The following is a 14,882-nucleotide window of genomic DNA, read 5'->3' on the forward strand; positions in this document are numbered from 1 at the left end:
TACCTTTTATTCCACCTTCCAGGAAACACTTGTTCACCTCTCAATATAATAGTGTGATGGAGGGAGGCAGCTTCCCTGCTGAAATGCTGGAAGCCCAGACCATCACGATCCCGAAACCGGGTAAAGACCCCTCAGAGTGCAAAAATTATAGGCCCATAGCCCTATTGAATTCTGACTTGAAGATATTTGCCAAACTCCTCCCTACTCAACTAAACCCTTTCCTTCCTCACCTTATCCACCAGGACCAGGTAGGTTTTGTTCCTGGCCGTTACACATCTGGTAACACTAGACATTTCTTGAATGTGCTGGACCTTATACAGTCTAACCCAGACGAACTGGTACTGCTCTCCTTAGACACGGAGAAAGCCTTTGATAGGCTCTGCTGGCTTAATTTGCGGGAGGTCTTAGTCAAATTTGGTTTCCAAGGTAATATTCTCCACTCAATATTTGCATTATACCAGGATCCAACAGGATCCAACAGCAAGGATTTTTAGTAATGTATGAGACTCTCCCCAAGGAACAGGGGGGTTTGGCACTTCCCCACCTGGTTCTATGCCAAGAGGCTTCATTTTAACTTGCCTTAGAGATTGGTTTCTCCCTCTTAATGCTAAGCCATAGAATGGGGCTCCTACTCAACCTTTCCCCTAGTAGATTTGTTGTGGACCCCTAAAACCGCTCACCCCTCTTCCCCCTGTCATCTCCTCTCCATCTCGGATGCTCTGCTGATCTGGGACAGATTAATGAACCGTCATCCTGAACTATTATTATTATTATTATTAATTTTTATTTATAGGGTGCCACTAGTCGTCTGTGGCGCCGTACAGGGACAAACAAAATTACAATACAAGGTGAGACAGCACAGTACAGTAAACAATCACAGTAACTCAATGAGCTCAACGCTAGGGTAGGGGGAGGGGAGAGTCCGCATACGACGGAGCCCAGAAGACAGGGCACAGGTGACAGGGAAACTCCCAGAGGGAGAGGAGGGAGCGAGAGGGAATGGGGGGGAAGAGGTTCCTTGAGGAGGAGGGCTGATAGCTGGAGAGCAGAGTTAAAAGTGGTGGAGACAGGAGGAGAGATGACCCTGCTCAAAGGAGCATACAATCTAAGGGATTATTACCTCGTAACATCTCCCTTCAGGCCCTCTCTAAACTCATCCCAGATATTAACCTCACCCCCTGGTACTCTAGGGTTGTGTCTTCACTTAAAAATCTATATGCTCAGGACCTTTTCCTCCCCTTCTTTCTTATTCAGGAGCGTTTTAATATCCCTGCCAGAGATTTTTTTTAAATACGCTCAAATTCGCCACTGGATAAGCTCGGCCTCCAAGACCCCTCACTCTCTAGCTCTACCTCCCTCCCCCGTGGTTGACAGACTGATGAATAGCCCTAACAGGGGAGGTATAAACTTTTGGTATTAATACCTTCAGTCTCTCACAGTCCCCACGAAGTCCCCATCCCAAACTAAATGGGAATTGGATCTACAGCTTAATATTTCTCTCCAACAGTGGGTAACACCAATTTACTCTACTACACCTCACATATCTAAGTGCATCAATCACACAGAGATGCACGTTAAATTGGTTAACAGATTATACCTCATCCCGGCCAGGCTCTATGTTATATGGCCCTTACAGACAAAATTATGCTGATGTCAAATACGACCAAACAGCTGATATATTTCATGTTTTTTGGGCATGCCCTATCATACATCCTCTCTGGTGAGAGGTCTTTGATTTTTGTTCCTCTGTTATGGTTGGTCCTATCGACATGAATCCAGGCCTGGCACTACTTCATTTATATCCCTCCTCTGTTTCTAAACATGACAGATATCTTCTGGGCCATATCCTGTTAGCAACCAGAGCAGCGATAGCCCAAAACTAGAAGGTTGCCACTCCTACGCTAACTAGAATCATCTCTAAAATTCAGCATGGTTTTGAGATGGAGACGATCGATATGCCTTATTCTGCCTCCGCTTCAGCCCCCATCATGAAGTGGCACATATTTATTACAAAAGGAGCTGGAGCGCCTAGTAGACCTCCTACCCCATCTTGTACCCATTGACCACAAGCTCTACTTGAAGTCTCACAGGTTGATCAGTAGGTTAATGGTTCCATTTTTTTCCCTCGGAAAGATCCATACTTCTTCATTTGGCTATGTTATGTCTATTCTTGTTACTCAGGTTGAATAATGTTTTTATTCTTTGAGACTGTTTATTTTCATTAGCATATTATGTTATGTTACAATACTCATTGAGCAACTAGGTTGGGGGGGTCCCTGAAGGTCCCTCCTCTCCCCAACCCCCTCTCCCCATTCCTCTCTTCATTCTTTAACTCCCTTTTTATGTTCTGTACCCCATATTTATGCAAACATTTTCAATAAAAACTTCATTGATGAAGAAAAAAAACCCCAAAAAACTACCAACTTCTCACTGGTTTCAAAATATCTCCCAACCAAACACCTCCGCTCTGAGTCACATCTGCATCTCTTTCTGGAACTCCCACTCTCTCACAATAAGACTTTCCTATGGTCTTCAAACCTCCAAGTGTTCACCGATAAAATTCCTCAACCTCCCTAGGTTACCCCATTACTGCCCTTTACACAGTTCACACAAGCAGGGCCGCCGAGAGGGGGTGGGGGGGGAGCGGGTACTAATTACCCGGGCCCGGGCATGTCAGGGGGCCCTTGCACTGCCGATTTTTTTTTTTTTTTTTCTAAAACGATTTTTTTTTTCTTTCCTCTTTTTTTTTTCTTTTCTAAAACGATTTTTTTTTCTTTCCTCTTTTTTTTTTTTGGGAGCGGGGGCTCGGTCGTTGGTGGGGGGAGCAGGGTAGTTAAAAAATAAAAACAAAACATACTCATGTGATCGCGGAGCCGGCATCACTCCTCTCTGCTGCTCTGTGCTCCATTCAGACTGTCTGAATGCCGGGTGTGATGTCATCATGTTACGCCTAGCATTCAGTCAGTCTGGAGCAATGGAGCACAGAGCAGCAGAGAAGACCAAGAAAGCAGAGAGGAGAAAAGGTAAGTGAAGGGAGGAAAACGAGGGGGGGGCACCAAGGGGTTAAAAAACGGGAAGGCAGCATGACAGAGGGGTTAAAAAACGAGGGGGGCACAGAGGGGTTAAAAAACGGGGGGGGGGGCCTGCATGACAGAGGGGTTAAAAAACGAGGGGGGGGGCACAGAGGGGTTAAAAAATGGGGGGGGCAGCATGACATAGGGGTTAAAAAACGAGGGGGGGCACAGAGGGGTTAAAAAACGGGGAGGCAACATGACAGAGGGGTTAAAAAATGAGTGGGGGTGAAGAGGGGTTAAAAAACGGGGGGGGCAGCATGACAGGGGGTTAAAAAATGAGGGGGGCACAGAGGGGTTAAAAAACGGGGAGGCAGTATGACAGAGGGGTTAAAAAATGAGTGGGGGCACAGAGGGGTTAAAAAACGGGGGGCAGCATGACATAGGGGTTAAAAAATGAGGGGGGCACAGAGGGATTAAAAAACTGGGGGCAGCATGACATAGGGGTTAAAAAATTAGGGGGGCACAGAGGGGTTAAAAAATGGGGAGGCAGCATGACAGAGGAGTTAAAAAATGAGTGGGGGCACAGAGGGGTTAAAAAACGGGGGGGGGGGGGGCAGCATGACAGAGGGGTTAAAAAATGAGCGGGGGCACAGAGGGGTTAAAAAACGGGGAGGAAGCATGACAGAGGGGTTAAAAAGGGGGGGAGGCATGGCACAGTGGGATTGAAAAAGGGGGAGGGGGAGCAGCATAGCATAGTGTGATGAAGGGGAGCCAGGTGAAGGGGGCAAAAGTAGCATGGAGGGCACAGTGTGATCATAAGGCATGGCGATGATGATGGGGCACATTATTGTAGTATTGAAGCTGGAGGAAGGCCTAATTATTAATCGTGGATGGTATTGATTAAACGCCAGGTTTGTTTGGAATTATCTAAATGTAGCTATTTTTTCCAAATAGGGCCCCCAGCATTCCAGGATCCAGACAAGCTGCAACTAAAGAAACATGCAGCCACAGGTGGTGAAAGTGAGAAGAACAGGTAGGAGAGAGCAGGACAGTATGTGAAATGTTGTGATTCTAGTAGGGACAATGTCAATTTTTGGTGAGTGTTGTGCCCAATGTAAGGTGCAGGCCAAGACTGAACTCTTTGTGTACACACTGCATTTTTTCTATACTACACTGTGGTGCTAGATGTCCTGAAAGTCAGGAGTGCTTGGTCATATGTGACGCTCGGGCGAATTGAGAGCCTAGTGATTTTGATGTGTTAGCCACGCCCCAATGGCGCATTTTCCACGCCCTCAAATGCATGACCACACCTCAGAAAAACTTTGCGCCCCCTTTTTAGCATGCTCAACTATAAAGGGGGCCCATGAATTTGTTGTACCGGGGCCCTGAATTCCTCTTGGCAGCCCTGCACACAAGACAACAATCCTTTGACCATCATTGCTTTGTGACTGGATCATATAGCCACAAAGCACTTTTTACCTTTGCATTCTGGCTGGAACAAGACGCAATATGTAGACTTAACCTCATGTATCAAATTCCCATTGTCCCATAGATTACAAACTTGCAAATAAATGTTGATGATGATAATTTATATGTAATAACAGTAAAAACTATAATGTACCAGAAGTGCAGTCACTGTATGTGTGTAAGCTGTACAACAAAAGTTTGTGGTTTTTTTTTTTGGTTTTTTTTTGAAACATTGCTCATTGTAGATAATCTCAGTGCACTGCATGGTATAAATATGTGCATTGCTAAACATGTATTTTTAAACAGCTTTGCAGTAGTGTCTTCTGCATAGCTTGTATGTATAGCTTGTATGTAAGAGTATTTCCTTGAAAGTTCTATCACCCCTGCGCATTAGTTATTACTCAAAGTAGTTGAATTCAGGAAGTGCTTTCTCTATATATACTTTAAAAATGTTAAAAGGAGGGAGTACTTTTACAGTGGCATGGAAAGAGGTTTGTTTTTTTAACTGCAGACCACGTCTGAATAGTGAGTATAATATATAAATAAATATATATATATATATATATATATATATATCATTTTACTACATTCTAATGCAAATTCCAGATAAAAGTATAATTTAGTCAGTTAGTCATTTCACACATTAATAGTCGTTTGCAATGTTACTTTTCTCTTAACTATTCCTTTAAATCACATTACTGGTTGATAAAAAGTATAAATTCTTTCAAAAGCCAAGACATTTCTTAGTAATGCCAACCTTCTGCACTCTAGTGTGTGTGTGTATATGTATATATATATATATATATATATGTGTGTATGTGTGTGTGTGTATAGGGCTGAGTATTAAGGTTTTGCCAACCTTTGTTTCTATATTGTAGCAGGTAACATGAACGTCACAGATGACTGGGCGCTGAATACGCCAACTGAAGATTATGTCTATCCAGAATCTGTGTTTTACCACGTCAAAAGCTTCAGCATAGTTGGATCCATTTTCATGCCTACCCTTTATTGCATCATAGTTTTCTGTGGACTTATTGGAAATTCCATGGTTTTGTGGATACTAATATGCTTTAAGAAGATGAATTCAGTGACTGACATATATATTCTAAACATGGCCATTTCTGACTTACTATTTGTGTTTTCACTACCATTCCAGGTATATCAAATCAAAGATCAGTGGGTGTTTGGAAATGTAATGTGCAAAATATTGTCTGCAGTGTATTACACTGGTTTTTTCAGTGGTATTTTCTTTATAACCGTTTTGAGTCTAGACAGGTATTTGGCAATTGTACACGCAGTTTTTTCACTTAAGTTTAGAACTATTAATTTGGGGCTATTTGTTAGCTTTGCTGCTTGGACCTTTTCTATTCTGTTGTCTATACCAAATCTCATAATTCACAAAGAAGTGACAAAACATGGTTTCACATTTTGTCAAGTTTCTTCTCCTGAAGACCAAATTTTAAAGTGGACATTGTTCTCATATTTCCAAATCAACATCTTTGGTTTCATTATCCCTCTTGCTGTTATAATATTCTGTTACTCTCACATTATTAGGAATTTACAGAACAGTAAGAGTATGCAGAAGAAATATGCTGTTAAATTGATACTCATACTTGTCAGTGTGTGTTTTCTCTTTTGGGCTCCTTATAACATAGTCATTTTTTTAAGAATTTTGGAAATCTTTGGCATATTTGGTGTCTCTAGTTTTAAAGATAGTTTAAACACCGCAATGGATGTAACTCAGACAATATCATTTGTACACTGCTGTTTAAATCCTGTAATTTACTCTTTTGCTGGTGAAAATTTTAAGAAACACCTTTACCAGATGTTTAACAAGCTTTTAAAATGCATTCACGTTTACAAAAGATGTGGTTCATTTGAAAGTTCAGGCAAAGATACAGTGTCTGCCACAGGAAAAGAGACCAGATCTTCTTCTTTTACTGATGTTGTTGTGTAAAATACCCACATCAAATACCTGAAACTCAGCTTGAAAAAAACTACTGGATAGACTGCTTTCACCTTCAGTTATACTTTTTATGTGCTGTATCTAGAGGTCTATATTAGACAGGATGAAAAATAAATAAATAAATACTTGTTCAAGTACCTAAACGAATAGGTTAAACATGGACTTCTCTATAACATTGTGTCTGGGGCAATATTTCAAGGTTTTGTCCCAGATTAAACCCATTAATAAAGTAATCTATGGAAGGATTGTAGGGTAACTTTATACAAAATGTTTATTCCCCCCTACTTGAAACTAATAAAACTGTCCAGGTCTACATTGATTTAGAAGATATTTTCACCTGCGAGCCTCTGGTACTTCAGGTTTGAGATCCAGTAGTTGTTAGCATACAAACAACACTGTTGGTAGCTAATCAGATATAACTGTGGCTCCAGGGAAATACTGCTCTATATGGAGTTTCCCCTTAAGATAGCTGGGGGAGTATGCTTGAAAGACCAACATTTGAAAAAATTTGCTTTCTCTTCCATTGTAAATAGTTAAAAAATGAATCAGTGTTGAGGGATGTTATAAAAAAAATGTAAGTTTGATATTAAGCTCATGATCTGTGGAGACGTTTTGAAATAAAATATCAGGTGATATGTCATATGCCCATGATGTTATTTTATAATGTCTTATGTAAGAAAGTATTTTCTTTTCCTAATTAATTCTAGACACTGTGCATAGCAATACTGTGTATTATTGTAAATGTTGACATTTTTACTAGTTATGTAATTTAATTGACGTGAAATCTGTATTATTTTTGCTAAGGATTTGCAAATCCTATAACTACTGAATGTCTTTCTTGGTCGATCACTATATGTTAATTTCAGATTATTAAATATTTTATAAACCATTATTTTTGTTTATTTCTACCTCCCCTGTTGACAAATAGCATTCATTGTTATTTTGCTTGCTTACTTTGTTTCATGCTGTGTGTTCAATGAATACTAAAGGCACTTCTATTGTTTGTGTACCACATGTACTCACAAAAACATATATTGATATTTGTTTTGTTTGTCCCTGGCTTTTCTTCTGACATCAGTTTATCCAGAACTGGGCTGGGGAAGGGAGGCTTCTGTCCGCTGGGTCAGGGCAATTGTCATATTTTGAGACAGGCTACCCATAGCTGCCTCATGCATAGCCGTGCTTGGCGACCAGGAGGCAGGCGGAGATTGGTGCCCAGCCTCTCTTACTGTGCTTTCTTAATGCCACTGGGTAGCTAGCCTGAATGAGATGTGGAGAATGAAACATAAGGAAAAAGCACTTGTTTTGTTCAGTGGGCCAGCCACATATGTTCCATAGTAATTAATTCAAGTACTAAATAATGTTGCGTGACAGTCCCCCAGCTAGAGTCTGTGAAAGCACCAAAATAGATTATATTTGGGCAGTGGCTGTCCTTTACCACAAGCCACTGCTGCCTCCTACCCACATCTGGTCCCAGCAGAGGAACAGAGATTAGGGTTAATCCACTCCTTTCTCTAGTTTCCTGTACTCTTGCTGTCAGCATGTTTCTCAACTAGTGGCTGCACAAAGACGTTGTGTGTGTCATTGGGTGCTTCAGATTAGATTTAGATTACATCTGGATGGACTGTTGTCTTGGTCTAGTATAGATAAAAACTCTGTATACTATTAGTAGAGATGCTCAAGTATAGAAATTTGATGGAACCAGTCTGGTTGAGTCATCTAGAAAATATCGGAATTCGAGCACCATGGTGTGTATTTTATAACTGTTTAGCTCTTAACTCAAGTTCGGAGTTCAAAGTTTTCAATTAAGACATTAAAATACACTATAAAATGTATGTGTAAATCAAGTTAAAGTCAGTTCGAACATGTGTGAACTTGTTCAAGCTTAAATGGCTACATTTTAAAGTTTATTTTTCAAGTTTCTCTTACATTGAACACATGCTATTACTGTGTTCGAGATTGTATTTGCTGTTCCCAGTGAAAAAATATTAAAAATACTATATCATTTTAGCCATTTAAGCTTAAACATTTTCAACCTGATTCAAACATGGTCAAATTTGTCTTTATTTCTGGAATTTAGCTCAATTTTTTAGTCTTTCTTACCAGACTTTTTTTTATTGATTACAGCTGGGTAAACACAAACATATGCTGCAGTTATCACAAATCAGAATTATACTCTGTCGTAACTAAGATGCTTTGATGTGATTGGCCATTGCCACACACAGAGAAAGATAGCGTTTTGTACAGTTCAAACATGCCTAAAATAATTGTTTCATCTTCTGTAACTTCACTCTGGTTACAGAGACTGGATATAAAACTGACTGTTTTGTCAGTTTAGGTAGAGTAAATATAAAAAAATGACCATTCTCAAGCAGTGCAGCATTACAAATTGGCTAAAGGTAAACTGTTTTATTAATTTATTGTTATTAATGTAATGGATTTGTGTTTTTTTATTTTGTTTCTCTTACATGAGATTATTCTTTGAATTGATTAGATTTTTTTTAAAATGTGCTGCAATGCTCTTTATTTGCTCTCTACACTTAGTGGACGAAACAACAAGACTTGGTGTGCTTGGTGAAAAATGGTGTTTTGTGACTAGGATGAGTCAAATCAAGCGTCCATTGTGATATATATTTAAGTAAAGAAGTCTGATATACAGTTATTGTCCATGACCTAAACTGTGTGGGTCTGTGTGTAGTAAAGTGTTATCTGAATTCACCAGGCTGTCAGGATTCTCAATTCCACTCTCTGCCTACAGGGTGAATATCATGGTTAACAGGTAGGCTCTTATTGCCCATTGAAAGCTTACTAATTATTTGCCAGAGGCTAACTCAGCACTTTATTTATCCTGCAATAGCATATGGAAATACTGATAAGATGTAGTGGTATAGGTAAGCTTATTTATAAGGATAAACAAATCATTGCTCCTTCCACATCTTAAAAAAATTATATTCTATATTATGGGCACATGTTTTTTTTTTTCTTTTATATGTGTTCTAGCTTCTATTTTATATATGTTGTATATGCTGAACTTTGTGCATTTATTAATAATAAGCAAAGTAGGTTTTACAATATGATTTATGATAGATGCCAATTTCACATATGTTATGGAAACATAAAAAATGTGTTTTGTGTTATTGAATTTTGGGCAGGGTTAATTTTAACATTATCTAATAAGAGTCATAACCATAGAGACAAAGGGGAGCTCTGTCCGTTACACTGAATTGGCCAATATACCACTGCAGGGGTTTAAATCTTGTTTACTCTGGACCTCACAGCAGCTCAGAGGTGGCTGGATAAAGTCCTGGTGCCTCCCAGCATGGGGTTGGTAACCTCTTGGACGTGGGAGCACAATTTTTTTTTTTTTTTTTTTCTTCAGCTATCCTCCATTTTGAGGCAACGGTCTAGCACTGATCAGCTTGGGACTGGTTTTCACTAAAGCAGAGTGACACCACAGTTGTTTGCTCCCTGTTATAGTGCACACTGGACCAGGCAGTGTAATGTCAGTGCTGGTTAAGGATTTGATTTGAGGAGTGGACAACACTGTCTGTTTTTGTATTTAAAAAATATATATATTTTTTTTAAGGTGGTGGCAGTTCATGGCAGTCCTACTGTGTTGCATTTGATGGCATAGAGAAGTTTAGACAGGAACTTTCATAGCCCCAAAATTGGTAGGCCATCTAGTGATTGTACTATGTATTGCAGCTTGTCAGACAGCTGCCACGAGAATTCTTTCTCACGCAGGGTAATTAAAGATAGACATGTCTATATGCAAAAAGAGTCTGATAAATAATTTTGACTACATTGCAATGAATTTCAAAGATTGGTTCTGAATGTCTTTCTGTGTTCCTGTGTGTGTGTGTATTTTTTTATATATATATATATATATATATATATATATATATACATATATATATATATATGTGTGAGTGTATATGTGTGTGTGTGTGTGTGTGTGTGTATATATATATATATATATATATATATATATATATATATATATATATATATGAGAGAGAGATAATAATATATATTAGAACTTCTGACACCTTGCCACATTGACACCCCGCAGGTATCAGTCCCAGACAGCTTCTTACTTGGAATCAAACATACTTTTATTGTTGCATAACCACAAAATAAACAGCAACTCTTCTTGTCAGGCTGACACCAGTAAGCAATACTGAGTTGCCTCCCTCTCCTGGGGACCCTAATGCTAACTAGTCACGGACCAGCTCTCTCATAACTGGCCAACTTGTTCAGCATCAATTCTGGTTTAAATACCCTAGTCTCCTCCCATTGGTCTAATTACCCCATTAGACCATCTGTGTGTGTGCAGGCTGTGTAAGGTTTCTACCCCTTATGCAGCTTTCACCTGCAGGCTTCCCAGGACCTCACCTGTCCCTAATGCAGGAGAGGCATGGCAAATAGGTCTTTCTGCTGCAATATATGTATATACACAGTATGAATACATATATATGTACAAGTAAAAGTGCAATTAAAACAGATGAGGTACTTTGTTTTAGCATTGTGTGGTGGTATTATCTGTACAATATATTAATTGCTTGGAGTCTGAGAAGAAAATACACCCTGTTGATTTTTACAAAAGTAGACTAATATTTTTTGTCATTTAATTCAGCTGACTTTGTTTCCTGAAGGTAATAGAATTAGATTTTACTGAGGCAGAGAATAATCGTGTTAGCAATTTCCTCTGTGGTAAGTATTTCTGCAATAATTCAGTTTCAGAAAAGCACTTGCTGTACCAAAGGAGTTCTAAGGGGCAATGTGCTCAGTATCCCATCATTACGAATTAGTTCCCAATTCATCACCAATGTACTGATCATAATGAGCCTTTTTGTATTCAACATCATTATTTTTAATGTATAAAAACATCTAAACTATTTCCTATATGCACTAGGTAGAGCGTATCTCTGTTTCCTGTCCTAAAGCTCCTGGTACCTTGAATGCACCAGTTATTGAGAGTTCTCTGTCAACAGCTGACTCCCTCCACTGCGTCATAATACAAACATCAACACATTAGTCCAAATATACTTTTCCACTACTGTGTTCAAATCCCATGAAACTGTAAAGCAGATGATCTAAAAGTGAAATTGCTCCTTTCATATCTCTCCTGCTATAAATTAATAGACTTATAAACTAGATGTTGCTTCATTTAATTATTTCACATTACTGAATTAAGTGCATTAGTTTTCTCTAGTGTGAAGATACCGGGTTAATCTGGCCCAATGCTACCCACTTCATGCTGGCTGGCCACCCACTTCACGCTGGCTGGCCACCCACTTCACGCTTGTCTGGCCACCCACTTCACGTTGGCTGGCCACCGACGGGTGCCTTCCTATGCCAGGGAAGTGCCTACCCAGTATCTTCTGGGATTCGTATCGTCACTCAGACAAATGCAGTTATAAAAATACAACAGTATATTTATTGTCATACAAACAACACTAGAATATTATGTACACACAGTAAATAAATGCCAGGCAGATTTACCACATCATCTCTCCCTTACCCCACTAGTTTAAGGAATTATAGTCACCTGGCTGTCCAGACTTCACGACCCATGGATCTCTCTCAGCTGCATATATAGGGCCTGAGTCATTAAGGCAAAAAAGGAGTAAATGTTCTCTGGAACAAACCATGTTTCAATACAAGGGGAGCAAATTAGTTAATTATTTTGCACATAAGTTAAATACTGGCTGTTTTTTCATCTAACACACAAATACTTACGGTTGATATAGGACATGCCATACCCCAGCTATAAATCTGTCCCCACATTTTAAATTTACCTCCCCCTCCATTGCAACATGGTTTTGCCCAGGTGCAAATGGTACTCCTTTTTTATGCTTTACTCTCCTTAATGACTCAGGCCCATAGACTCTAGTTAGAGAACGACAACTCAAAAGCTAGATCTTGCAGTCTTCATGAATGAAATCCCAGAATGACCACCCTTCCCCCCTGGAGTTGTTCCTTATATCACAGGTCTAATTTCCACAGTCTTTCCCCTCCCTGGGCAAACCATTGGTCAGTGCTGGACTAGGGGGGGTTGGACAGGGGAGTGAAGATGAGCTGTCCTTCCAGAGAACCTCCCCTGTTAGATGGCCTGTCTGGACTAGCCTGGTGAGAACAAGGGACACTAATTAGTTTTCCTACTCCAGCACATGGCAACCTGATCCCTACCCACAATCCCCCTGGCTTCACTTTAAAGAAAATGAATAGCAACCTTACTGCAAGTCATCAATATACAATACACAATATACATATTTACACTGAACTACAATGTCCCCTTAGCCACATGTTATTGGACAATGCAGTTGTAGTCTGGTGAGCTGGGGAACAAAAGCATGGGCTATAAAAAGTACTTTCTATAATCCACATTATGTGAGAAATGAGAAACCGAATGGTCACAGGGTTATCACACTCATTTCGTCACATCTAGATTTTCATAAGTGTCATTTTAACTTTTGATTTATAATAAAACTTGTACATTATAACTGAATTGATTTAAATGCTGCATTGACATGAGTGGATACTCTAATAGTGCCAGGAGACCACTCCAAATGTTAATGCCTGGATCTTAATGGTTGATTACTATATACCCACTTATGTATGTTTCTTTGTTTTTTCAGTATTATCCTTGCAGCATCATCGTACCTTTTTCCCCAGTTAATTGTTCATGTTCCTTATTTCATCTATGGTAACCCAATACTTATCTTTATGATATACTCACTGTGTATATTTTTTTATTATTATTTATTTGTATTTTTTGTACTTTTTAATCATAATATTAAGAGAAAAAACAATATTTAACTTTGTAATGTTAGCAAGAAGGAATTCAGTCAAGTTCGTTAATAGTAGAAAGCTAAACTGATCCTGGAATACTTCTTACACATTGTATAAAATGGAACATAACAGAAACACTCTTAACCCTAACGATCCCTTCACAAATGAATATTGTCTATGAGAGTGGTTAATTGATACTGATTTATTCTCTGGTTTCTTAAAAAGCAGAGAATAAGACAATTCCCTGGATGAGTGGCATGTGGGGAAGTTTGAGAAGAATGTAGGTGGCATATGGGGGAGTTTTGATGTATATGTGGGATCTGAGGCCAAGTGCTTTTTAGGGGAATTTTGTGGCAAGTGAGGCTCTGAGTGACATATAATGGAATTTTGGTCTAGAACATTCAGATTATTTTATTTAGAAACGTTGGAGGGCATGTATTCAAATTTTAGGCTCAAATCTATTGATTAAATGTTTCCTATAACCTGTAGGTGTGGCATATTGTTATTGTCAGTCGTCTTCAAAGACTGCAACAACAACAGTGATATGCAGCATGTTAAGAATGCAATACATATTTTCTGACCAGTTAATCTCTAATGAAATACATTACACCGTTATTTATTTCCAACTAAAATAAATTTTTATTGTTTCCTTATGTACTGCTACAAATTAATATAGTTTATGTACTAAATCACAAATGATTTATATCATGGATTACATTTGTTCCAAAACATATAAACTTTTTTAGTTGCTTTACTCTATCTCGCTTGTTTCCTTTATCATTTGCTTTGTATATAAATGAGAGGGAGTGGACTCTTTAGTGGTATAAATAGAAAGGTGGTGTGCCTAGCCCTTTAGCATTCACCAGATGTCCAGGAGGCAGCTGTTCTGTCAGCTAATTCACTGCCACCAATGAGAATGCAGCTCTATCTCTTTAAAGGAGACCAGAATGGCACCAGAGTATCGAGGGCTCTTATGCTCCAGCATTCATCTGTGCTTCCTAGCATTCTGACAGACTCCTCAGCTCCAGACTTGGCTTCCTCTGAACTCCCCTTTTGGTTCTCCTTCTGCCATTACAGATTGCCTGGTTTGACCTTCGGCTTTCTGACTATGCTGCTGTCTGACTCTGTTTTTTGCCCGCACGGCCTGATCTCAGATTGCTTGACCTCGCTTATTCACCTGCTACTTCACTGGTGGCTAACTAGGAGTGCTGCAGCCTGCGTGTCTTTGCAGCTAACTCCAAACTCCCTTGCGGAGTCCCTGGCGAAGACCATGGCCACGTTTAGACTTCATGCCTCCTTGTTTAGCAGTGCAAATACCAGTAAGTAGGCCTCAGTTACCTGCTAGCCGTGACACTATGTAAGTATGTATGGTATTACCATGATGTTACTACAATGTTGAAATATATATATATACATGTTAATTTTCACCTATATATATACTTATTTGCACAGTGTACTGTGGGGCATATTGTAGAAACTGTGTCTAGATAATTTTACTTGGAGGCTTCTGGTTATTTACATTATTATGCTGCCAAGTGGTTTATGGATTATGGATAATTAGCAGAAGGCTCCCTATCACATGACCTGGAAGGGCTGCAGTAATCTGTCCCATGACAGGAAGGATCTCAAGGAAACAGCAT

General features: G+C 39.3%; 1 protein-coding gene across 9 annotated transcripts in view; it reads left to right on the plus strand.

Annotated features, from left to right (window-relative positions):
• The window catches only part of IMMP2L (inner mitochondrial membrane peptidase subunit 2), a 906,113-nt gene that overhangs the window by 164,206 nt on the left and 727,025 nt on the right, over nt 1-14,882 (plus strand). For 2 of the 9 annotated variants that reach the window (XM_075209026.1, XM_075209027.1), the window contains one exon: nt 5,360-7,336. The exons of 4 other annotated variants lie outside the window; for them this stretch is intronic. In XM_075209026.1, the coding sequence (XP_075065127.1) occupies nt 5,368-6,438 (1,071 nt within the window). In that variant the 5' untranslated portion in view covers nt 5,360-5,367 and the 3' untranslated portion in view covers nt 6,439-7,336. Of the gene's footprint in view, nt 1-4,858; nt 5,007-5,359; nt 7,337-14,882 lie in introns of those variants that run through there. 3 more of the 9 variants (XM_075209025.1, XM_075209031.1, XM_075209033.1) reach the window with 3 other exon arrangements.

This window comes from Mixophyes fleayi, chromosome 4 (genome assembly GCF_038048845.1).
Source record: "Mixophyes fleayi isolate aMixFle1 chromosome 4, aMixFle1.hap1, whole genome shotgun sequence".
Lineage (NCBI taxonomy): Eukaryota > Metazoa > Chordata > Amphibia > Anura > Limnodynastidae > Mixophyes > Mixophyes fleayi.